The sequence below is a fragment of the Rhinolophus sinicus genome, chromosome 16, assembly GCF_057876585.1.
Source record: "Rhinolophus sinicus isolate RSI-liver-muscle chromosome 16, RSI-T2T, whole genome shotgun sequence".
NCBI lineage: Eukaryota > Metazoa > Chordata > Mammalia > Chiroptera > Rhinolophidae > Rhinolophus > Rhinolophus sinicus.
The window spans coordinates 5,344,630-5,368,867 of NC_142516.1; the positions used below are offsets into that span (position 1 = coordinate 5,344,630).

The window sequence follows — 24,238 nt, forward strand, 5'->3', positions numbered from 1 at the left end:
AGCCCCACCCCCACCACCTTGGGGCCCCAGGACTCACCCTGGACAACCAGCTCCACATGCCTTTGCTGAGAGCCAGCTGTGTTGGTGACCACACAGCTGTACCTCCCTGCATCTTCCTGCAGGGCCCGGTCAAGGTGGAGACTGCCGTCGGCTCGGACGGAATGCCGGCTGCCAGATGGGAGCTGGTAAGGGTGAGGAAGCACCAGATTGGACCACAGGCCCATTCCAAGCCAGCTAAGAGAGAGCCTACAGAGACCGCACTGCCCGCCAGGCAAGCAGGGAGCAGGTTGGACTGAGAAGGTGGGGGAGCTGGCAGGGGGTGATGCCATGACTGCCCAGCCCCAAGCCCCCTCCCCTGAAACTCGTCCACCCCCACAGACCTGCAAGGATTGGTGGGCCGGATCCCCGGCATAATTCTGACCCCACGCTCCCATGGCCAACTGGATCAGGGCAAGACGCCTGACCCAAGCCGGGCTGATGGAGGCCCCTCCTGGGAGTGTGGGGTTGGGACCAGAGCCTTTACTGAGTAGAGGCTGGGGCTCCAGGGCCCTTCCCTTCCACTCTGAGGCCACAGAGAGGAGGGACAACCTGTCTTCAGGGAGAGAACAGAGCCATGCAGGGCAGAGCAGAGGTGGTCCCAGAGAGAGGCAGGGACAGTGGCTCCTGGTGGCTGCCAGGCCGTCACCAGCACCAGGAGAGGAGTGCTGGTCCAGAATGGGCCCTCCATAAAGATGTCCAGCCAGTCAGTCCATCCTTGGTGAGGGGCCTAAAACCTTTCCACCTGGCCTGGCCCCTCTGTCAGCCTGTCTCATGAACCTGAATGCACATCCTGTTCTCAAGTTCAGGAGACGCTCCTGGATGACTCAGTACCAGGCCCTTTCAGGCTGAGCAAGCTTAAGGGGATTTCTGCTCCTTGCACTCGGCAGCTGAGCAGGCAGGGCTCCCCTCGGTGTCCCTTCATCTCCAGCCACTCCCTGACCTGGCATCAGCGAGGCCCACAGCCACTCCTTCCCCCATGCCCATCGGACTCTACTCAGGAAGGCTCCTCACCACCCAGCCCACGCTCCCGACAGGGTCCCCCTCGGGTCATGTCCAAGTACACAGGCTGACAGTGAGTCACGTCATATCAGCCTCTGCAAAGCCTGCACACTCGGCGAGAGGCACGCTGTCTGCCTTGTGTGAGGGGCAGGGACGGCGGGAACAGATGACCACGCGGTCACTACCTCTTTAGGTGTCCAGCGTCCACCCATCTGCTGGTGCTTTGAAGTCAAATGGGGGGTGAGGGCCCCTCTTTATAGCCTCAAGGGCATAAGGAACCCAGTATGTCTGAGGACAGGGCAGAAGAATTGAGGGGGAGGGACGCTAAGGTAGGAACAGGAGAGGGGAATAGAAGACAATGAGAAAACCAAATCCATAAGAGCGGATAGAGTGGCCACTGCGTGCCCAGCACGGGGCTAGGTAGTCAGGCACAGATTCAACTACACAGGTCACATCTCTGCTCTGGATCCCTCAGAACGGGGGTGACCAGTGTATCGTGTCTGTGCCTCCACCAAATTCCTGCTCCCCAGCCCTCTGCACTAATGGAGGCCAGACCCTCCTGCTAAGCTCCAAGGAGGCCAGCAGCCACATCGAACCTTGGCAGGACTTTAGAGGGTGATGATGCTACAGCAAGTTACCAAAGAAGGTTCTGGAAAGAGGCAGCAAAGAGAGGGAGGAAAGAAGAGAACATTCCAAAATAGGGGAACAGCAACGTAGAGACCAAGGTGTGAATGTGACAGTCCCCAGGAGCCACTGCCCACCATGCCCAGAGGAGCCCAGCACTCACCGGCAGACCGGCCTTGAGCCAGCGCCTCTCTGGGAGGGGTCTCCCGGCCAGGATGACACAGGGCAGGGACACAGGCTGCCTCTCCAGCACCCGGACGGTGGAGGCACTGCTGGCGATCTGCGGGGGAGCTGTGGGGAGAGGAGACGGTGCTGAGCACACTAGATTCCTGTGGGTAGTTATCTGGGGGACAGAGGCCCCTGCTTTTCCCCAAGGGAACCCCAAGAGGTCAAAGGGCACATTTCCTGGGGCACACTGCCTAGCAAGCAGGAACCCAGATGCTCCTCTCGGAGAACCTGGCTGTGGACATATCTGTCCAAAGGATGGGTGGCCATGGGGGGGCCTCCCTGGGGGTGCCCCCGCCTCCCCACCTCCCCCGCCTCTCCAGGTCCACCAGCGAACCATGTCCAGTCACCACGAGCCGGGCCTCCACCTGGACCTTCCCAAAGATATTTTGAGCTTCACAGACATACAGGGCCTGGTCTTCAGGGACCACACCTGAGGGGCAGAAAAGAAGGATGCCTGACTGCCGGGGCACGCCAGGGCGCCAGGCCCCACCGGCTCCACTCCCCAGTGCAGAGGGAGCCCTCAGCACAGCCTGGCCCTGCAGAGGTTAGGTGGGAGAGCTGGGATGGCAGAGAGGAGAGGGAAGGGGCATGCAGCCGGGACCTGTGAGGGTGAGAAGGCCTCAGTCTGCTCATCTGTAGAATGGGCATAATCTATCAATACCTGTATCTTATAGTGTGATTGAGGGGATCAATAAGATGATGTGACTACTGCCCAGCATCCAGCGTAGCACATTATAAATAGGAATAGTAGCTTTAGTAGTAGTGATGATGGGGATGACGATGGGGATGACGATGGCTAACACATACGTGTCAGGAACTGTGCTAAGCACTTCAGGTGTATTACCCACATGACAACCCCTTAAGGTAACCTATTATTGAACCCAGGTAATAGTACTGCTGTTATCATTATTACGGCCTGTTCAATTTACTGAAATGACTTGACAAGAGTCACCCAGCTAAACATGACTCTGCATCACCCATGGTCAGTGCTGGGGTTCGGTCCTGCTCCCAGCCACCCAGCCTACAGGCTCAGGGTGTTGGAAGCCATCCTGTCTCCCCTGCCCACCTTCCCCCCAGCCCCAATCTCCTACTTTCAAAAAACAGCACTCCTGAATGGGGCTGCCCGGTCCTGCTGCCCCGCCTGGGCTCCAGCAGCTGGCCGTCTCCGCGGCGCCAGGTGACTGTCGGGGGCGGGCGGCCCACAGCCCGACATGCCAGGAGGGCACTCCTGCCCAGCTCCACAGTGACATCCCGGGGCAGCTCCATCAGCTGGGGCGCATCTGCAGAAGGTGACCAGTCAGCCACGCCTAGCGGCTTGACCCACCCAGCCCCCAGGGGACTGTTCCCAACGCCTGCCTCCCCTCCCATTACTGGGTGGTTCCCCCTCTTCCAGCCTGGCCCTCGTGAACCTGGGAGCTGACTCATATCCAGGGCTCTGAGGTCAACCTGAGCTTTGCGGGGTCCACCCCTGGAGAACTCTCAGGGATGAGGCGGAGGGAACAGCTTTTGGCGGCATGAAGCTGCCGACACGCCTTATAGGCCTTAGGGTCACGGGGACCTCGCTCTGCCCGACGTGTAGGGGAGCCACACACATGCTCCTGGCAGGGACTTTCTAGAGCCCACTCTGACGGGCTGCAAGTCACGCTCTGGCCCCCTCGCCCTTCTCCTGGGTCACAGGATGCTTCCTCGTGCAGGTGTCCTGCATTTGGGCAACCATTTCCACGGCCCCTTCTGCATACACCACCCCAGAAAGCCAAGTTCATGGGGAGTTGACAGGCCATCTTTAATCTCTTCTCTACATCTTTCTCTGTTGCTGAACTTTTTGTAATGAGCATATAAAGTACTATTACAAAATCAAAGCATGCTTATTATACAGAATGTGACCTTACACTTTATGGTCCAAACAGGGACACTGGAGAGTGAAACGGGCCATGTTAATAATTACACCAGGACAATAAGCCTGAAAAAGGCTGCCCTGCTCACCTGAGTTATAAAAAAATGAAACACGCACAATAGTGTATTTCCCTAATTTTTGCTGCACACATCTCCAGACCTCATGCCCCTGTCCAAGGTAACCCCAGCTAATGGTTTGTAGTGTTTCTTCCAAACTTCTCTTGTTAGTATTGTCTTACTTTTATAACCAGGGAGGAAAGATAAGTTATTTCCCCAGACAGACTCTCATGATCGTTTCAGTCCTTCGGCAGGCCAGGAGCAGGTCAGCCTCCAGACAGGCCCAGACCCTGTCCTCTGCACCTCTGGACGCCGTGCTCAGGTCCCCATCCCAGACCCATGGCCAGGAAGGTCCCCCTGCCTTTATTAACACTTCGCATCCAGTTCCATGGAAAATCCTCCTCTTTGTTCTTTCCATCTCTCTCCAGAAATCAACCCCCGTCCATCCAAATCATGACATCAAATTTCCCTCCAGGCTTCAGGGATTAGGGAAGTTCCAGGGAGATATAAACAGAACTTGGAAAATCACTACACAGAGGAAGGCAGTCTTGGACCCGACCTCAGACACCACCCGCACGCCTCTTTTCTTTTTCATCGGGGCCTGGCAGCTGCCGCGGTTCAGAATCCCAGAAAGCCTCTGCTCCTGGCTCGCCTCAGACGGGGTTACTGGTCCTGCAGAGCCCTGGCCCCGGGACACAGCGCTGCCATCACCCCCACCCTGGGCAGAGCTGTGGCTCAACACCAGGGCCAGGTACCCTCAACATCTGCCTTCCCCACTCCACCCAGCCCACCTGCAGGGCCCAGCTCACACCTCCCTCCTCCAGGCAGGCCTCCCCTCCACTGTCTCTCTCAGATTGCTTCCTGACCCCCTCCCTCCTTAGCCCCCAAACAGCCCAGCTTTGGTCCCTGACTCTGGGCCATCGCAAAGCACAGTCTCTTGCCCCATCATCCTCCCCGGCCTGAACTTCCCCCTGAGAAGAGAAGGACCCTTACAATAATAAGCAAATAATAAGTATAAAGGGTGGCATCTGGAATGCCTACTAAGTGATGGGCGTGGAGACGGTGCTTTTAGGAGCATGATTTCATGAATGGTCTCCATAAACTCATGAAGTGATAGTATTACAATCCTATTGTATTGCTAGTAATACAGATGAGGAAACTGAGAGTCAGGGTAATTAAGGAACCTGCCCAAGGGCACAGCTCAAAGTCAATGGCAGAGCTGGACTCAGAGGCCATGTCTGGCTGCTGCTAAGGCCCAGGCTCTCCACCACTGCACCCCTGCGTCCCCCTATGTACTCGCCCCAGCCAGAGCCACACCCAGCTCTTCCATCCTGTCTCAGGGTGAATCCCACAGCAGCCAGATTCCAGACTCAGACCCTGCCCAGAACACTGCCTCAGCCTCCTCTGTAGCCATCCACCCCCCTCACCTGGAGTCCCCAGATAATGTGGGACCCCAGAACCCTCACATGCCAGAGTTGACGGTTCTCTGGTCCCTTTGTTGGCCAGAAGAGGGGGTGGGACAGTCCTGAGGGCTGCAGCACATGGGGGGTGGGGGGCTGGGCTCCCAGCACAGTGTTCTTCCTAGAGCCCCATCCACGGGGCTCAGCCACTTCTGCTTTCAGCCCCCCTCACAGTCTCCCAGGTGACCTTCTGCAGTAACCCCAGGAGGGACCACGAGCTGGCTCTGCCTGTCTGCTTTTCCCAGGAACAGCCCTTTCATCTTGGCTGCGGGCAGTTTCCTGGGGCAGAAACTGCAAATGCCCACAGACAGCTGGATGTCACAGCAGCTGCCAGGGCTCCCTGGAGAGGCCCAGGTCTCATCAGGTGAGGCTGCAGCGACGTTGTTTGTGGGGAATCTGGAGTACCCAGAAAACTGGCCCCTCCGAAGCATGCTGGCCACCAGCCTGGAAGGGGCAGGACAGGAGCGTCTGGCCACCTTGGAGGCTGCTTCTGCCTTCCCCCATGCCCCTGTCATCAGAGGAGCTGGGGATGGGGTGAACTGGATCCAGCAGATTGAGCCATACTCCCCCCAACCCCAAGGCCCCCATGGATGCTAACAGCCGCAGCCAAGTGGCCATAACAGAGGTACCAGCTTCCCTTCCACCTACTTGGCACCTACGGCCAGGGGCACCAGCCTCAAGGCCCACAGCCTGGGCAGGGGTTCCCACTCTGCCTCTGCCCCACTGGGCACCCCCGGATGAACCCCTTCACTACTCTGGGCCTCAGTTTCCTTATCCAGAGAGGTAACTCTATTCACCCTGGTTCCAATACCTTAAGGTTCCAAACCCAGCAGCCCCCCAGTCTCCTCTGCCACACCCCCACCCCAGCGCGTGCCGTTCCTGTGGCCCAGAGCCCTGAGGCAGGGCCGTTGGGGATGAGCCAGCTCAGGAAGGAGAGCTCGGTCAGCCTTGACTCAGTTTAGCCAGGAGCAGGGAAGGAGTCTCAGACCAAATACCGTGTGGGTGGGCAAGGTGACCACAGGACAGGCCGGCCACAGGCCCAAACCTACATTCAGAGGGAACCCCAGGGTGACTGAGACTGAGTCAGGCTGGGGGAGAAGGGCTTCTGCACCCCAAGGACTCCTTTCTCCATATAAAGATGCTGCAATTGGGCCCGGAGCCTCAGTCCACTGGCCAGGGCTGCAGGATGACTTTCATGGGTCTCTTCTTCAGAAAAAAAATATTAAAAATTATATTTTATGACTGCATTGGTATAAAAACTAACAGAATCCGGCTGGATTCACTTTTATCTAATCATTGTCTTTTATTCTTTTATTCTGATTTTAAAAGATATCAAAATCAGAGCTTATCCCGGGCCCTAAAAGGACTGCAGGCCCTGGGCCCGCTGTACCTGGTGGGGAAGGCCCCCTCATACCATCAGAGCCCAGTTCTGCTTCTCTCCTGCTCCCCCAGGCTGGCCAGAGGGTCTTTGTACCCACAAAAGCATTCCCCCTGCTCCCCTGTTGTTCACTCAGCAACCCGGGGCTTCCAGGCTGGGAATAGGAAGCAGGGACTGAAATGAGAGCAGAAAGAGGGACGGGCGCACATCCATTTAACCAGAAATCCAGCAGGGTGCTCAGGGCCATTTTTTTAATAGAAATGGCACAGAACTTGGGGAGGGGTGCCTGCCACAGAGCCCAGTCACCAGCCGTGGGACAAATCACTCCACCTCCCTCAGCCTCAACGGGCCCTTGTCAGCCTGGCCCCGCCTTCTGGCTGCAGGTGTATTGAGTACTGAGCCCATGCGAGGCCTGAATGAAACACATTATCTCATTATATCTCTCAAGGACCCTATGAGCAAATCTCTATTATTACCGTCCCCATTTCACAGATGAGGAAAGTGAGGCCCAGAGACGTAAATAACTTGGCTGAATAAGCTGCAGGACCTGGACAATGATCCAGGACTCAGCTGCCAAATGCCAGGTCCAGAGCTGACACAAAAGCCCCTTGCAGGCTGGTCTACAAACGCTGTCCTACAGGAGGAGGCTGTTCTCCTTCAGATGCCCCCCAAATGCCACCAGGAAGCCAGTTCTCAGCTCAACTGCAGGAAGGGGCACGGCACCCATCCTTTCCTGGCTCTGGAAAACTCTGCCAGCCTGGCCAGGAAGGCTGGGCCACAGCTGCCACCCAGATGGGCAGGAAATTCAATTTCCCACCACTGCTGCCAGGCCGACTTGCCCCAGACACACAGGTGCTGGGCCATTGTCCACCCCTCCCGTGACCTAAAAGCCAGAGGCCACGGTGGCCCAGTGACCCCAGATGCCCACCTTTAGGATGTGAGGCACCTCTACCCTCTGACATGAGGAGATGGCCCCAAGACCAACGCCTGACAGGTGAAGAAACAGGACCAGGTAGCCCCTCAGCCTGGGCCCACGGAAATAAGGCTTCACTGAAAATAAATCAGATGTGGAGCAAAGGACGACAGCCCGTGAGAATACAGCCCGCCCCGGGCATCCTCTGCTCACCCAGAACCTACCGACAGAGGCACTGAGCGCCGCCCAGGGTTCCAGGCCTTTTTTATGTCCCACTCACACATCTTAGCTGAGGAGCCTGAGGCTCAGAGTGGACAAGGAACGTCCCAGCTCATCCTGCTGGTGAGCGATAGGATCAAGTCCAGGGGCTAAAGGCCAGGACTCTGGGTTCAGATCTCAGCTCTGCCCACTTGCCAGCTGTGTGACCTTGGGCAAGTCACTTCACCTCTCTGTGCCTCGTTTTCCCCAGCTATAAAGGGGATCACCGCCCAAAGCGTTGTGAGGATTACATGTGAGCACGTGAACCCTGCTTACAGCTGGCCTGGCACTTGGCAACTTCACAGAAGTGTTAGCTTGTTTTCATTACCAGGCTCTAAGCCCATGGCTTTCCACGCCCACCCAGCCCCACTCAAGAGGCCAGCCACGCTCTGCACTCCCTATAGGGAAAGTCTGAGCACACTCACACCTCCTTAGAACCTCTCACCACCCCGCAGGACAAAGCCCAGACTCGGTCCAGCTCCCGAGGCCAGGCCAGGAGTGACCCAGAGCAGGTAGCAGCCACCTCGGCACCCTTCTCCCCACCCTCTCTATGTCTCGCTCGCTGCCTCACTTCTCTTGCCACCGGGGGATGTGCACATGCTGTTCCCTTTCCTGAACACTCATCCCCAGCTTGTCATCTGACTGACTCTTTCTGGATTCAGCTTGGACGTCACTTCCTCCAAGGAGCTTTCCCGAACCCCCAGCGTTGGGTTAGGCTCCTTCCCTGGGCACCCACAGCCCCCGAGGATGCCACTTCCAAATACCCGGCACACTGAGTATTCTCAGTGACCCCACCAGCAACACAAAGGCAGATGCCAAGTTCTTGCCTGCCATTGTGTCCCTAACACAGGGCCTGGCCTGGAGCACAGGGCCTGGTCACCCAGTCACCACGAGTTGGAGGAATGGCTAATGGAATAAATGAATGAAGGCTGAGGGCACCCCAAGCCTGGGAGGATCCCAACCCTGAGATGGTGCCGTCGCCCCAGGGCCAGACCCTCCTCACTGGGCCTTCTCCACCTAGGGCTCGCCTCCTTGGGGAGCCCCAGGGCCATCCCACCCAGACCAGACAAGCACATTCTCGATTCTCTGCACTTCCCCAGAAGCCCAGCACCTGTCTCTCCAGCTGAGGCTGCAGCAAACCCTCCGAGCCCAATCTGTCCCAGCTCAGTGTGCCAAGAAGCTGTGCCCACAACGTCCGAGCAGTTCCCAGTGCCCGGGATCCAGGCCTGGAACTTAGACGTCAGGGGACTCACAGCCAAGGCCACATACTGCGCGCAGAAGAATCCTGGCTCCCTGTCTGTGAGGGGGACTGTCGCCCCTCGTTTGCTAAGCACTCATGATGGGTCAGACCCTGTGCTAAGCATTATGTGTCTGATGTCACTGAGCCCTCACAGCTGCCTAATGAAGAAAGTGGCATGGTTAGCCCCATTTCACAGTTGGGGAAACTGAAGGTCAATCATTTGAGCAAAGCACACAGATGGTAAGTGATGGAGACAAGACGGGAGCTTGAGTCTCAGGATGACAATGCCCAAACTTGTCCTTGGGGCAGGTAGTCTCCAGGATGGTCCCAATGACTCCTGCCTCCTAGTAGTTACAGACTGCTGTAGCCACCTCCATCCTCATGAACCAGGACTGGTCTGTGACCAATTGAACATAACTGGCAGAAGTGATGGCATCTCACTTCCAAGACTGCAGCTGGTTGTAAAGACTCATATTCTCTCTCTCTCTCTCTCTCTCTCTCTCTCTCTCTCTCTCTCTCTCTCTCTCTCTCGGCTCCCTTGCAGTCACGAGAAGCCCACATGGTGAGGAAGTGAGGCCTCCTGCCAGCAGCCACGTGAATGAGCTTAGAGTGGCCCCCTCGCCCCAGTCAGGCCTTCCGATCATGCAGCCCCAGCCAACATACAACCTGTAATCCCGTGAGACACTGAGCCAGAACCACCCAGCCGAGCCACTCCCAGAATCCTAACGCTCCAGAACTGAGGGATAATAAATGCCTATTTCTTCAATAATAGCAAATGCTTAGCGTTTGGGGGCAATTTGTGACACGGCAAGAGGCAATGCATACACCATCTCCCTTTGCCCTCCGTTGTCCCCAGTGCGGCACCCACGTGACATAAACTCCACAGTGGCCAGCTACCTGGTAGAGTTCTTTCATCTCTGCTCAGAGATGGGCAAAGGGTGGGGCGGGGCAGGTGGCGACAGGGGTATACTCACGTCCAACCTCCAGGAGGATTTCCGCAGAGGCGTCACCCAACTCATTGACAGCTTGGCACGTGTAGATGCCAGCATCCCTCTCCTGAGTGGCTGGGATCCTCAGTGTCCCAGAGCTGGAGGCCTCAGGGGCCAGAATCATTTCAAGACCTCCTGGATCAAAGATAAGAGACATCAGGCAGGTGCGCATGGTCGCCATGGGAAGCTCGGGGCTCAGGCTGCCTCCTGACCCTGGGCTCCTGCAACTCACAAGGCTGGAGCCTGGCGGTGGTGCGGGAAGGTTCCTGGGGGCAGTGGGGGAAAACAGCTCTGGAGATGGCTGGTGGGAATGGTTGCACAACAATGTGAATGTACCTAATATCACTGAACTGTGCACCTAAAAATAGTTCAGACGGTAAATTTTATGTTATGTGCATTTTATCACAAGTAAAAAAATTAAACTAAAATTTAAAAAGGAGTTCAGAATCAGGGGAGTCAGTCACAGAATATTTTTATTTTTTCAAACTGAAACTCTGCCCCCATGAAACACGAATGCCCCCTTCCTCTCCCCCAGCCCCGCACCCACCATTCTCCTTCCTGTCTCTATGAATTTGCACATTCTAGGTATTTCCTACGGGTGGAATCGTATAGTATTTGTCCTTCTGTGTCTGGCTTATTTCACTTAGCGTCATGTTTTCAAAGTTCATCCATGTTGTATCAGAATTTCATTCCTTTTTTTCAAATTAAGAATTTATTGTGATAAAAAACATATAACAACATTTACCATCCTAACCACTTTTAAGTGTACAGTTCAGTGGTGTTAAGTATATTCACATTTCGTACAACTTAAATTGCATTCTTTTCCAAGGGTAAATAATATTCTATTGTGAGGTACCTTTTATAAAAAGGGGTTCAGGGCTGGGCTGGTAGGGTTCTCAGCCAGAAGATGCAGTGACACAAGCACTGAATAAGGGGTCCCAAGACTTCTGCCACCCACTAGCTTGTGTCCTTGGACAAAATACTCAAACTTGGAGCTAATACTGCCTGCTAGCATTCTGAGTTAATACCTGCCTTTCTCAAAGTCAAGGTGAGGCTCTGAAAAGATCGCAGACAGGTATTGCAAAGGATGGAGTACATCTAGGTGGGAGGGAGCCATAGTGGTGACCCTGGCTGATACATGACAAGGAGCCCCGCATTCTGCTCCTAGAAAAACTTGGGCGACAGCCCCAGCACCCACGTCCACCGGTGTGGGCGCAAGAACAACTCTGGCCAATCAAACTCCACCTCGGTGATCAGCACAGAGAAAACACTCTATATTCGTTAACTCAAACGCACCTCAGGGGCGGCCGGATGGCTCAGTTGGTTAGAGCAAGAGCTCTCAACAACAAGGTTGCTGGTTCGATTCCCGCAGGGGATGGTGGGCTGCGCCCCCTGCCCCTTACAGCTAAGATTGAAAACAGCGACTGGACTTGGAGCTGAGCTGTGCCCTCCACAACTAGACTGAAGGACAATGACTTGGAGCTGATGGGCCCTGGAGAAACACACTGTCCCCCAGTATTCCCCATAAAAAAAAGTGAAAATGTAAGAATGGGTGAAATATTCATGTATTAAGGACAAAAAGCGCCTCTGGACAACCCTATTGCTAATTAGTCCCGATTCTCAGGTAATCACATCACTGCGTTCAGCACCACTAAGAACGCGGAGCCCAGCCCATGTGCCGGGCTCGTTCTAGACACCGCACCTATGTGGACTCAGTTAATTCTCACTCAACCAACTTTGATTTTCCCCATTTTCCAGATAAGGAAGCCGGCTCAGAGATGCCAGCTCACTTGCCCAAGGTCACCCAGGGGAGCCGGTTTTCAATCCTGCTCCTAACTCCTGAGCCGTCCTGCATCAGCTGTGTGGACTCGGGTGGGGGAGAAGGGGTGCTGCTGAAGTGGGCCATTTCTCCGACACCCCATTCAGAGTGTGCGCCCAGTAACCATTCTGGGAAGCCGACCCTCCAGGCCCCAGCGGGACAGTTCCCCAGGCCCCTCTGCACCCACGTACCTCTATACCAGATGACCCGGGGCGGGGGCACCCCCGACACCTCACACACCAGCACGGCCTCCTCCCCGACGGCAGCGAGCACCACGGCACTGACGGCGGAGACCGACGGTGGGTCTGTGTGGGGAACAGGTGGGGAAGTTGGGACCAACCCACAGACTCCCTAGGATGAGAAAGTGGCTTTCCACAGCTGGGGACGGGGTCGGGGGGGATACAGGTGGAGCTGAGTACCCCGCTCCTCCTATCCCCCACCAATCGGGGACAGTCACCCAGAAAGATCTGGCCATAGCTGGTTTTTAAGAAACTTCCCATCCAGTCACTCCTGGGACTAAAGCTTCCTTATTGTTCCGCATTGAACTTGCCATAAAAATGGAAACCGGACAAGGTCCTGAAATGCCCTACGTGGGCTGCCCGCCCCTCCCCTGCCCCTCCCTCTACCCCACTCCTCCACGAGGCCTCCTGGCAGTCCCTTGAGCACCCCAGGCTCATTCCGGCCCCAGGGCCATTGTCCCACCAGTCCCTCTCTCTGCCTGTAGTGCTGTCCCATTCCCGTCTGTCACGGAGGCCTTGGCTGGCCCTGTGTATGGCAGCCACTGCCCTCTCGCCCCACCTGAACATTACCCATCATACCACCCTCGCCATCCAAACGTGCTTCATTAGTCTGCTTGCATGTTTGTTTTGTGCCTCCCACTGGAATATAAGCCCCACCGGGACAGGCAGCATGCAATCGCTGCTGCGTCCCCAACACCTGGCCCATAGCAGACGCTCAGTTAGTATTTGTGGATGGGAGAGAGGGAGGGAGGTCCCTCTCCTGAGATGCCTGTGGCCCGAGTACCTGTATAGTAGAGGGTGACCGTCTCCTCGTCTGTGCCGACCTCATTAGCAGCCTGGCAGCTGTAATTCCCAGTATCCTCTGGGGCCACTTCCTGAATGACCAGGGTTCCCTGGGCGTCCACATGGATTCTGCAGTCGTGCCATAAAACAATACATTCAACAACAAGGGGCTGGTTGGGTCGGGGCACACAAGGGTAGCTCCAGTCATCAGTAATAACAAATGAATTAACAGCACCACTAGTGACCACCATCCTACACTGACTGCTTGCTCTGTGCTGGGCTGTGTGCTCAGCACTTTGCATGGTCTTTTCTCATTCATGAGGCTCAGACAAAAGCAAGGTGACTTGCCAAAAGTCACATGGCCTGAATGGCAGAGGCGGGATTCAACCACAAGTCTGCTGGATTCTGTAGCTGTAGCTCCTGACCCCAGAGCCACACTGTGGTAGCATTACATTTCCAAAGTGACCGCACTCCTGAGTCTCACATGATCCCAGGAGGAAGGCGGGGCACGTGCTACTTCCCCACTGACGGGTAAGAAGACCCAGTCAGGGAACCGTCCCCTGGGAGTTCTTGTCCACTCGCTCCCCGTCCCAGAGCCCCAAGCCCTGGGCCCCTCACCTGTCGTCCTCTTGCACAGCATGACCGTCACGGCTCCAGGAGATGCGGGGTGCAGGGTACCCAGAGGCTGAGCAGCTGACCCTCACTTCCATGCCTTGGGAGAAGCGTTGGGACCTGGTGTGGATGCTGACCTGAGGGGCCTCTGTAGTTCAAACAATGGACAGGCAAAGAGCCTGTCAGAGCAGCCGTGTGCCCCAGGCCCCCAGCCTTGGACCCCCATCCCCTCCCATAGCAACAGATGCCAGAGACATAGAAACCAAAGGCCCTGAAGAGGCTGAATCCCCAGAAGGGGCTTCCTTGGGGGTTGGGTTGACCAGGCGGCTGCTCAGCCACATCCCCAGAGCACATGGGGAGCTGATTCCCCAAAGCCCCCAGCGGGAGCCTCAAGTTCCCTGGAGTTCAGCTCTGGGCTGAGCACCTCAGAGAGGCGTAGGGAGATGTCAGGCAGATGCCAGGGGCCATGACTGTGAGAGGACCCCAAGGCCTGCACAAGTATTGGCCCCAAACTTAGGTTCCGTCCTGGCCCTCAGAAAGCTCACAGTGCAACAGACTTGTAAGGCTCAGACAGACCTTACGGGCCACCTCATCTAGAAACGGTAAACGTGCCCCTTCCATCCCAGTGGCCTAGATATGGCCTCAGAATCCTTCTCAACACACCCCAGGCAGCCAGTCAGGGGAGAACGCTTGTCTCAATACACTCACTTTTACACTTGGGGCCATAGCAGCTCGGGGGGTACATCTGTCTAAATCCTGGTGGACCTGAGGCCACGTCTAGGTCCTCAAACTCCCAGGTGGGTCTCTTCCCACTGTCAGATGGAGGCATTCCCATCTAGTCATTGCTGCCCAACCCCTGACAAGCACATCTGATGTCTGGGCTTTTGGAAGTTTCCAGTACTCCATCCCTGTCCTACGTAATGGCAGGGGGTAGACAATGGAGGTGCTCAATGGCACAGGAAAAGGACAGGACACAATGAAATGGGCTTGGCCTACAGCAGTAGAAATTTAGGTTAGCTATGAGGATGGACTTCCCAACAGTGAGAACCACTGGACTCAGGCCAGCAGGCTATAGACTCCTCTTTCTCTGAAGGTTCAGAAACACTGCAAGGGCTGATGCTGCCTGGCAGAGGTGATGCCAGACATCAGGGGGATGGATCGATGGGCTTTGGGGGTAAACACCAAGTAGTACATGGAATTGGGGGGACAGCAGTGGCAGGAAGTACCTCACCTCGCACCAGGAGCCAGACGGACGCCCTTGTGACCCCGTTGGCATTGCTGGCCATGCATTGGTACCGCCCGCCGTCACTGGGGACGATGTCTCTGACCTCCAGGGACAGGTCGGCCAGCTGCGCGACTCTGCCTGTCGAGGTTGATAGGACTCGCCAGTCCCGCACCCACGTCAGGTTGTAGGGGGCCTCTCCCAGGACCTGGCAGGATAGGACAGCGGTCTCCCCCGGCGACACGGTCACGTTGGGGGCAGGAATCAGCTGCGGCGGGGGGTCTGCGGGGACATGAGCACAGGAGGCGCTGAGGGGGTGTCACGGGAGAGGGCCCCATCCTATAGACCCGGTGGTGTCTAGATGCCAGAACCCAGCAGTGGGTCCCTCAGGACACTTTGGCCAGCAGAGCGGTTAACCAGCTCACCATCCCAGAACGGTGCCACCTGGGGCCATTCTCCCACCGCCATCACATACAGCTGCCAACGACTGTGTGCTGTCTGCGTACTTTGCACACAACAGCCAACTGCAGTATTTAACAAGAGCTACATCACTCTTCACACCCTTTGAGCCCATATTTCCACCCTGGGGAATAAAGCCCAGATTTTAAAATAACCCTCAAGAGGGAAAGAGTAAAGAGTACAGAGCTATTCTCTGCACAAACAACAGGCCTCTTATAACTTCCAAATGGAGAACTAGGGCCTCTGCCCCAAAAGAGGGAAAAGCAAAGAAAACTGCAATCTCGACCAGAAAAAGCCACAAGAAGTGACAAGATCAGAGACGGTCTAACCAGGGACGTGGGCCTGAAAACCCGCAGGGGGAAAGCTGGAGCCACAGAGGCTGCACGTGCCCGTGGCTGTGACACGCAGGCACATGCGTGCTCAAGAAGAGCATCTGACCTCCGCGGCCTCTGAGGACAACACAGAAACCAACCGGAAATGCCACTCTGGGGCAAATGGGGAAATGTGACTGTGGACAAAATTAAATAGCACTAAGGCATCGCTCCGTTTTATTAGGTGTGATCATAGATCTTTTGTTATACAGGAAAATCTACTTTTTAAAATTGAGATAAATTTCACTAACAATTGTCACCCCAATAAATTAAAAAAATATTGAGAAAAATCCTGAAATATATTTATCTCTTTAAATACATTTACCCCAATGTACCCCAATATGCCAGCATATGCCAGCATGCATATTGGGGTAGCGGTGTGTTGGGGGGAGACCTGTAGTCGAAGCTGATTGTGGTACATTAGACGATGACAGGATTTGGACTCTGAAGCTCTGAGTTTGAGTTTAAAAGAGTTTAGCCCAAAACTTTTGAGTTTAAAAGAGTTTAGCCCAAAAGTGAAAAAGAAGAGACGGTAAATGATTGGCAACTGTTATGTCTAAGGAATGGACGGACACGTTTCCTCACACTGTACTACTTCTCTGTGGTTTATAAAAAGTAAGCTTTTGTTCATTCATGCCATAAGCCTATTTGCTGACACGCTCTATTGTCAGATGATAAAAAATCAGGTTGCTATATGTTTGTATAGCCTCCTCCCATTTTTGTTAAAAACGCACACAGAGAAAAGGGTCTGAGAGGAAGTAAAGAAATCAAAGAGCCCTCGCGGTCATCTTCACGGTGGAGGGAGTAAGGTCTCTCTATCGTCTTTGCTTGTTCGTGTGTCCCAGTCTGCCGACGGGAAGCATTGTGCTTTTGTGTACGATTAGAGAATGCAGAGAGCCTAATCTTCACGTGCTTGCTGGGCTTCTTTTCTTCTCTTCAAGACAGAGGAGTTTCAGAGTTTAAAAAAGAAAGCCAATTTCATTTTGAGACAGTCGGTAGCATTTCCGACCTTCTTGAGCTGGATGGTGGAGGCATGAGGGATTGGGACTGCGAGATGGACAGTGGCCCCTGGAAGGGCCTGGGGGCTGGTCAAGCTCTGAAGGCCAGGCCGAGACGCCAGGAGTGGGGCCAAGGCTGGGAGGGGCAGCATGGTGGCCTGAGTCAAGGTTCTCAACCTGCCTCCAGCGGAGACCCACAGGCCATCCTGGGTGAGACAGCCCAAACAGGGGGCCAGCAGGCAGGTGGCGGCGTGGGCAGCCAGACTCTGGATGATGGACAGTTTCCAGCCCTGCTGGCTGGCATGGTCCCCCACAGAAGGAGATACCCTGGGAGGAAATCCTAGAGGGAAAAGTCAGGAAGGGGGTCAGACCTGTGACGACAATCTGGGATTCTGCTCGTCCGGTCCCAGCCCTGCTGACCGCTGTGCACTCGTACGTGCCTTCCTCAGCCTTGGAGGCCTGTGGGATTTCCCAGCTGCTGTTTCCTGACTCCCTGTCAACACATAACAGTTGGAGATACACAATCACACTGACCCCACTCAGGGTCCCCCAGCCTCATCGGGCCCTCAGGGGGCTCACTGTCCCGAATCCTGCCCAGAGGGGAGGCCCCAAATCCTCTTGGAGTCTTGGTAAGAAGAGGCAGGCAGCCAAGGACATGCAATTCCATGTTATGCTGTGTGACTCTGAGCAAGTTCCTTCACCTCTCTGAGCTCTGGACTTATGAACCCATCCATTAAGGAGGAGGATCTCAGAGGGTCTTGCCTGCCATGACTCCCTGCACAGGTTGAGTTTTTTGGAAACTAAGGAAGGCTCACAGCTCCGTCACGGGTGCTTACCCAGCAGTGGTGGGAGCCTATGGGGACCACCCTTCCCTATCCCTGGCCACACTGGGAGGTGCCCAGGCTGGGCTGCCCTGGAAGACAGTATAACTGAGACCAAGGTCTCTCTTCTGCCACGTACTCCCCTCACATCCCTCCAGGGCATCAGGACCCCAAGAGCCCTGTGGCTGGGGACAAAGGCTGGCCATCGGCCACTCACTGAAAGTGCCTCTCCTCGCCCAGCTTGGCTCCTTTCCGCCGCAGCTGTAGCCGGAAGGGGAGGGCGCTGTGCACAGAGCAGGAGATGAGCAGGGGCTGGTGCAGGTAGCCATGGATCCTGGGGGGCATGCTGACAAGGGGGGCACCTGGAGGCAAGGACCAGCACTCAGGAGCCTGCCCTGTCGCCGCCACAGCCTGCCCTAGCCACACCCAGCAACACAGAGACCCATAGGGATGAGCCAGGAGCCAGAAGGCCAGATTCAACCCCTTGCTCCACCGTCGCTGGTCACTGAGAGCAGGTGGCGTCACTTCTCCAAGCCTCAGTTTCCACCTCTGTAAAGTGGGGTTAATCGCAGTACTGACTTCATTGTGTTGTCGTGAGGAGCTGATGAGAGGTGGTGCTGTGGAAAGCATGTGGCATGCGAACAGGGCACCGCAAGCCCATCAATTAAAGCTCGTGTTCTCTTTACGGTTTGTGTGAAGACTGCCCCCATGGTCCAGTCTGTGCCACCATTTTAGCAATTGTATCAGAGAAGTTGGACCAGTCCTGAAATCTGATGAAATGCTCCCCAGACTGGGCTTGCCGGGGGTGGGGGTGGGTCTGCTTGGAGGGTCAGTTCTACCCAAAGATGTTGGAGGGAAGCCTTTTTTATTTAAAAATAAGCATAGTTGGAGCATGGCTGTCATCAGTGTAAAATTCACACGAATTTTTGAGATAAAATAAGAGACTTCAATGAAATCTCACAGCTTGTGATGAGCCCCTTGGGGCCTCCATCAGATGACACTGCCCCTCCCTCTCCTGACCCTGGTCTTTGGGTGACACATTCTCTCCTTGGCTATAGGAGTTACTTCAATGGAAATGTCTGAGAACTGCCCCCCAGGGTCAGTGGCAGCACGTCAGTGTCTCGCTGGGTGATCGTGGGAGTGTCCTCAGCCCTGTATTGCCCTCTCCCTCATCCCCACCAGAGATTCTCTGAGGGTGAGACAACGTGCCAGACCTCCTCTGAGCACAGAGCTGAGGGTGGGAGGGTGGCGGGTGACATCATGCTATAGGCTTCCCGCCACCTCCCAGGGGACAGGGATGTTGGACCATCCAATCACGTCCTCAGCCGTGTGCAAAGCAGCCACCACTCACTCTCCCACACACTAAAAGCCTTTGCAAGGCCCGCTCAGGCTCTCTTCCATGAGCTGAAAGGGCCCTGGGACCCCAGGCCCAGCCCTCACCGCCCCCCATGTCTCCAAACCTAGGGCCTCCTGTTCTCAGCCAAGCTCCCAGCTTCCCGAACCTGGAAGGTGGGAGAGGAAGCAAAAACCCAAACTACACCCCTCCCCCACTCCGCACATACACTTTAATCGAGAGCTGAGATGGAGACCAAAAGCCAGAGCTACACTCCAAACTCTTGGATCCATCTGAACGCACAGGGGAGAGAGAAAGAGGCTGTTATTCTCCTGAGGAAATTCTTTCCTGAAAATTCCTCTCAAAGCTGCAAAGGCCAACAAGGGGGGACCATGGCGATGGGGGAGTGGAGGGCAGGAGGCTGGAAAGAAGGGTCCTCAAGTCCTTCTTTGGCACCTCGGTGCCATCCTTGCACCCCGACTGAAGTGGACAGTATCGTCTGCCCCTTGCTGAGATCCCCATGTCAGTGACATCCACCTCTGTGAGCTCCTCCCAGGCCACCACCATGGCAAAGGGGGGGAGGGAGCAGGAGGAGAGAATGGAGCCCAACCACCAGTGAACTCAGACACCCCTGCTAGGACCAGAGGCAGAGCTGGAAAGCCAGAGACTCCGCCCTCCCCTCTGGGAGCTTCTGGCCTGGACGTGAGACTTCAGGGACACACGAGAAACCAGCAAAAAGCCACCACATGTGGGAACCAAAGATGGGACGACAAAATAACCTGTGCCCACATGGCATAACAGTAACAGTAGCTGCCACCTGTGGAGGGCCCTGGTCCATAATTCCTACACCCAGGGCATAGCCTGGGAGCTGTTTTATTATGCGCAAAGCAACCTGGTGAGGTGGGTGGCCTCAGTTTCTTCACCTATAAAATGGGGACTCACCTCAGAACTGCTATAAGCATTCAGTTAGCTAAGGCATGGCAAGTGCTTGGCCCAGGACTGTCCCATGGGGAGCGATGGCGAGATTAGTATCACCATGATTATAATTATGATGCTGATTATGATAACGGAAGACCATACCCATACCCGCTGCCTGCCCGCTGCTGTGTCTACAGTGCCTAGCACTATGACTGACACAAAATAAATGTTGGATGAACAGGTGGATGGATATTTAGATAGGTGGGGGGGTGGGTGGGGGGGTGGATAAATGGATAGATGGATAGATGGGTGGATGGATGGATGGATGGATGGATGGATGATGGACGGATGGATGGATGGATGATGGATGGATGGATGGATAGATGGATGGATGATGGATGGATGGATGGATGAATGGGTGAATTGGGGGGTGGATGGATGGGTGAATAAATGGATGGATGCATGAGTAGGTGGATGGATGGATGGATCGATGACTTTGTACTAAATCTTTGAGCTGAGGGCTACATCTGAAGCATCTCAATACTTAGCATAATACCTTGCAGAGCTTGCTGCCCACAGAAGTTTAATGAAAAACATTCCTAATCTACTCTACTCTAATCTAATCTGGAAGGCTTCCTGGCAGAAATGGGTCTCCAAGTGAGCTAGAAATCTGGGGATTGTACGAGCCAATCACTCACCTGGGGCCACCCCACTATAGGCAACTCCAGAGACACGGAGGAGGGGGTTCCCCTCATGGTCCTTGCCCTTCACCTTGAGGTAGAAGCGCTCCTGGGGGGCATGGAAGGGCGGTCCGCTCCACAGCTGATGGGTGGATCCGTTGGAGAGGGGCTGCGTGGGCAGAGTCAGGAGGGGCCGCCCTGAGCTGTGTGAGAGCTCCACCGATTCCACGCGGCCAGGGGCCTGCAGGCCCGTGGAGTTGATCACCAGGGAGATGGGCACCCCTGCAGACGGAAGGGCGAGGAAGGAGATACTGGTGTCAGTGCCCAGCATCCGCGCTCCATGATCCTCCCCAAGAAGGGACCCTAGGAGCACAGGTCAGGACCAGCCTGCTTGGCTCTCCTTCACCCACTCCAGCTCCCTCACCTTCTTTTCCCTGTGACAGTTAATGCTGGGGGTGGGATTAGGAAAGGGGATGGGGGAGCTTGTTACTGTCCATGGTCCTGAAACACCACTGTCCATCTAACCCACGGCTTCCCATGGGGCATCAGCTCCGTTCAGCAGCCTTGGACTCTCATGGAGTAGAACTGGGAAGAGGCACTCCCTCCACCCCCACCCATTAACTCTGGTGTGGGCCATCATCAGGCAGGCTGTGGGCTCGACCTACAGGCCCTAGTTAGGGAATTCTGACTCTCTGACTCCGCCCTCAGCCCCGCTCCCCGTGCTCAGCTTTTCTTTGGTTTTCTTTTCTATCTTGTTGGAAATGGACTTTTCACACTATCCCAGAGAACATAGAACTGGACTTGGGTTTCATAATTGTCTTAGTTAAATTGTGAAGTTCTGTCTGGTCTCTTCCTTTTTAGACAGTTATTAATGTTTTTTTCTCTCCGACATCATGAACTGGGGACCAATGGGTGTGATTGGTGTGATCCATAAAATGCCTTGACATTTTTGAAGAAACATGGAACACTCTGGAAAGGGCACATAAAAATCTAGAAGTCCAGATTCCTCTCAAAAATCAAGCGTGTCAATGCGGGGTCCCCACAATCAGCCAAAGGCCTGGTAGCGGCTCTCCCTGGGGTTCAGGCACCCACTGTCCAGTTAGCCACAGCCTCCTCCCCGCCCCCTCCCTGAAGCTCCTGGCACTGGGACCAGGTACCAAACACTATTTATCATTTGCAATTGCTTGATCTTTCTCTTAAAAAAAAACTGTCTTGGACTCACTTCTTTATCAAAAGCAGAAACCCAAGAGGGTCACTTGTGATGCCCTTCCCCTTTGCCATGTCACCAGGGGGACTAGCCCTGGTGATCATTTAGTTTTCAGCCCCCTGTCTAGCACTCCGTTAAGGATTTCTTTTCTCACCTGGCTTTAAAATAGGAACTGAATTTCCCCGCCTGTCCCCCTTCCTGCTACTGACAAAAACAAACACAAAATGAGTGAGCAGCTGCTCTTTTAAGATCCTGTCAGGGAAACCCACAAGCGCTGTGAAGAATGACAAACAGGAGAGGAGATACCGACTCGCCAAAAGCTCTAAGCGTCTGGCACGCACCATGTTTGGTCACTATTCAGCGGTCCAGCACTTGCCCGAGCTGCTCTAGAGCCCTCTCCATCTCTCTTCTGAGCTGGTCACAGCAAAACCCTCTGAATAGCCGCATGATGAGGGAACATATTTTGCAAACTATACGTTAGGACCTCTGACCTGGCCAGCAGATGGTATTTTCTGACCTGGAGCTCTGGCCGCCTGAGCCAGCGCCCCTGCCTGGTCCAGATGGAGCCGTCATGAGGCATGACAGCCACCTCCGGTCGGAAAACTGACCCTGTGCCTCCAGGGTCAACATGCCCCCAGGCTACCAACCCTCGTCAGCCTCTAGGGCATCGAAACGTCCACCAGGACATTCCTTTCTCAGAGTAAGACCCTGTTCTCCTGTTCCCGGAAGTTATCAACTCACTTGTACCTACTAGTTTATTGGACGAGACTGATGTTCGCTGGAAAACTGAAGAAGTGGGGTTATAGACAAACGAGCTTTGATAAAGAGAAAGGGGAAGGTGTGAACTCAGTAGTAACGGGGACAGCATAAGGTCCTGAAGGCCTTCGGAGGCAGGGATCCCTGTTCTAAAGGTAGTGGTCCCAGTGTCACCTGGGCTGAGGCCAAGGGACAGCGTGCTGGCTCTGGGGCTCAGTTCACTGTGCTGTGGGAGAATGGCTGCACCCACACTCACGGTTGGGTCCCCAGGGCTCCCACCATTTCCCAGAGGAGAGCCCGTCCCCCCAGAAGGCAGCTCCAGGAGCACGGTACCTTGCAGGGGCCACTCAATGGTGTGGTTGAGGTCCAGGGAGGGTTGAGTGGAGAAGCCGGCTCGGAAGTTGATGTTGCTCACTCCCGTGATCCTCACCGAGTGGCGGCCGCTGCTATAGACCTAGCACAGGCCCGGGCCCACATCACTGCGGCGTTCCACCCCAGTGTCCCAGGTCAGGACAGGAGGCGGCCAGCCTGACCCGGCCCCGTCAGAGCCTGGATTTTTCCCACTTTTGCAGATATGTGGGCCACTTACCTACTACTCCTTGGGGGCCCAGCCAGACGCTCCCCAAATGAAGTAAAAGAAGGCCCAGCTACAGCACTGTTCTGAGTAGGACTCGTGAGGCCATCCTGCCTTTCCAGCTCCACCCCCAACATTTGCAAGGCCTGTCTGTCCCCCATTCTCATCTAACCCCTGCTTTGCCTCCCCCACTGGCATTACAGATCTTGGCTCAATGAAGGGCAGGGAGCGATGCTGCCACTTCCCCTGTGGCACCGAGCACAGAGCCTGGCACCCTGTAGGTGTTCCCTCAGTGTGTGCCGATTAGTAGGAGCTCACATCCTTCCAAAGCAGCGGCGTGCCCCGTCCCAGGACACTCTGTCGGAGTCCAGCCTGCCTCCAGCACCTTGCGTATCAGAGCAGGCCCCCCTCCCCCTGCCGGCTCTATCCCCCTGAGCCCCCTGACCCCCCAGGGTCATCCTTGCTTCTTTTTTACCTTCTTCACTGGACAGGGTTCTGAACCACAAGCTGGCTCGGTCACCCACCGCTGGACACTCAGATTGTTTCTCCAAGTCCTTCTTGAAAGTTCCCTAACTAACCCCAAACCATTGTACCTCCTCTTACTCGTGCAAAGCAGCATACTTCCCCTCTGTTCTTGACCCTTTGCTTCTATTGCTATGCCCACACCACCACCCATGCGCCAGCCCTCGGCTGCCCAGGGCAGGCAGGAGGGAGATGGCATCTCAGCGACCAGAAACTGGCCTCCCCACCGCCGGGGAACCCAGGGCCCCCACCTTGATGGACCACAGCCCAGGATGCTCAGGCTTGAAGGCCACGACCTTAGCCGAGTCGGGGATGTTGAGAAGCACGTTGAGGCCCTCGTCCTTCTGCAGGATCCTCCCTGTGGAAGCCCCAAGGACTGCTCAGCCCCTGAGCCCTTCCTGGGGGTGACAGAGGCCCCACCCTGCCCCCCAGGAATCCATGGCTCTTCCAACACCAGTCTCAGGCTTGTCAGAGAAACTGACAAGACGCCTTTGGCAGTGCTCAGGCCTCCACCTCATTCTGCACTCCCACCCCAGGTGTGGGCTGTACACCTGGCCTCTAAACTGGGGTACTCATGACATCCTCGGAGCACCATGGAGCCAGGTGGTCAGGTCCAAGGCACACTGACCCTGGGTGACCCTGACAAGTCACTCCACCTCCCAGAACCCCAGCTTCCCATCTGTACAGTACACCGCTAATTCCTGCCCTAACTGACCCGCCAGGCCACTGTCGGGACCCTCTGAGAGTGTGGGGGGAGACAGCACGGGAGCCTCGCATCCCAGGGATTGTCCTTATTTTATTTCCCCCCACTCAGCTTCTACAGGGCCCCCAGCTACCTCACCCACC

General features: G+C 55.4%; 1 protein-coding gene across 2 annotated transcripts in view; it reads right to left on the reverse strand.

Moving 5' to 3' along the window:
* HMCN2 (hemicentin 2) overlaps positions 1–24,238 on the reverse strand; it is a 136,474-nt gene that overhangs the window by 87,548 nt on the left and 24,688 nt on the right. For both annotated transcript variants that reach the window (XM_019728852.3, XM_074331183.2), the window contains exons 6-19: positions 23,644–23,750; positions 22,630–22,750; positions 20,352–20,615; positions 17,620–17,764; positions 16,953–17,074; positions 14,763–15,035; positions 13,538–13,679; positions 12,921–13,048; positions 12,089–12,202; positions 10,064–10,213; positions 2,982–3,170; positions 2,225–2,320; positions 1,826–1,953; positions 38–182 (exon numbers count right to left, since the gene is read on the reverse strand). In XM_019728852.3, the coding sequence (XP_019584411.3) occupies positions 38–182; positions 1,826–1,953; positions 2,225–2,320; positions 2,982–3,170; positions 10,064–10,213; positions 12,089–12,202; positions 12,921–13,048; positions 13,538–13,679; positions 14,763–15,035; positions 16,953–17,074; positions 17,620–17,764; positions 20,352–20,615; positions 22,630–22,750; positions 23,644–23,750 (2,124 nt within the window). The remainder of the gene's footprint in view (positions 1–37; positions 183–1,825; positions 1,954–2,224; positions 2,321–2,981; positions 3,171–10,063; positions 10,214–12,088; positions 12,203–12,920; positions 13,049–13,537; positions 13,680–14,762; positions 15,036–16,952; positions 17,075–17,619; positions 17,765–20,351; positions 20,616–22,629; positions 22,751–23,643; positions 23,751–24,238) is intronic.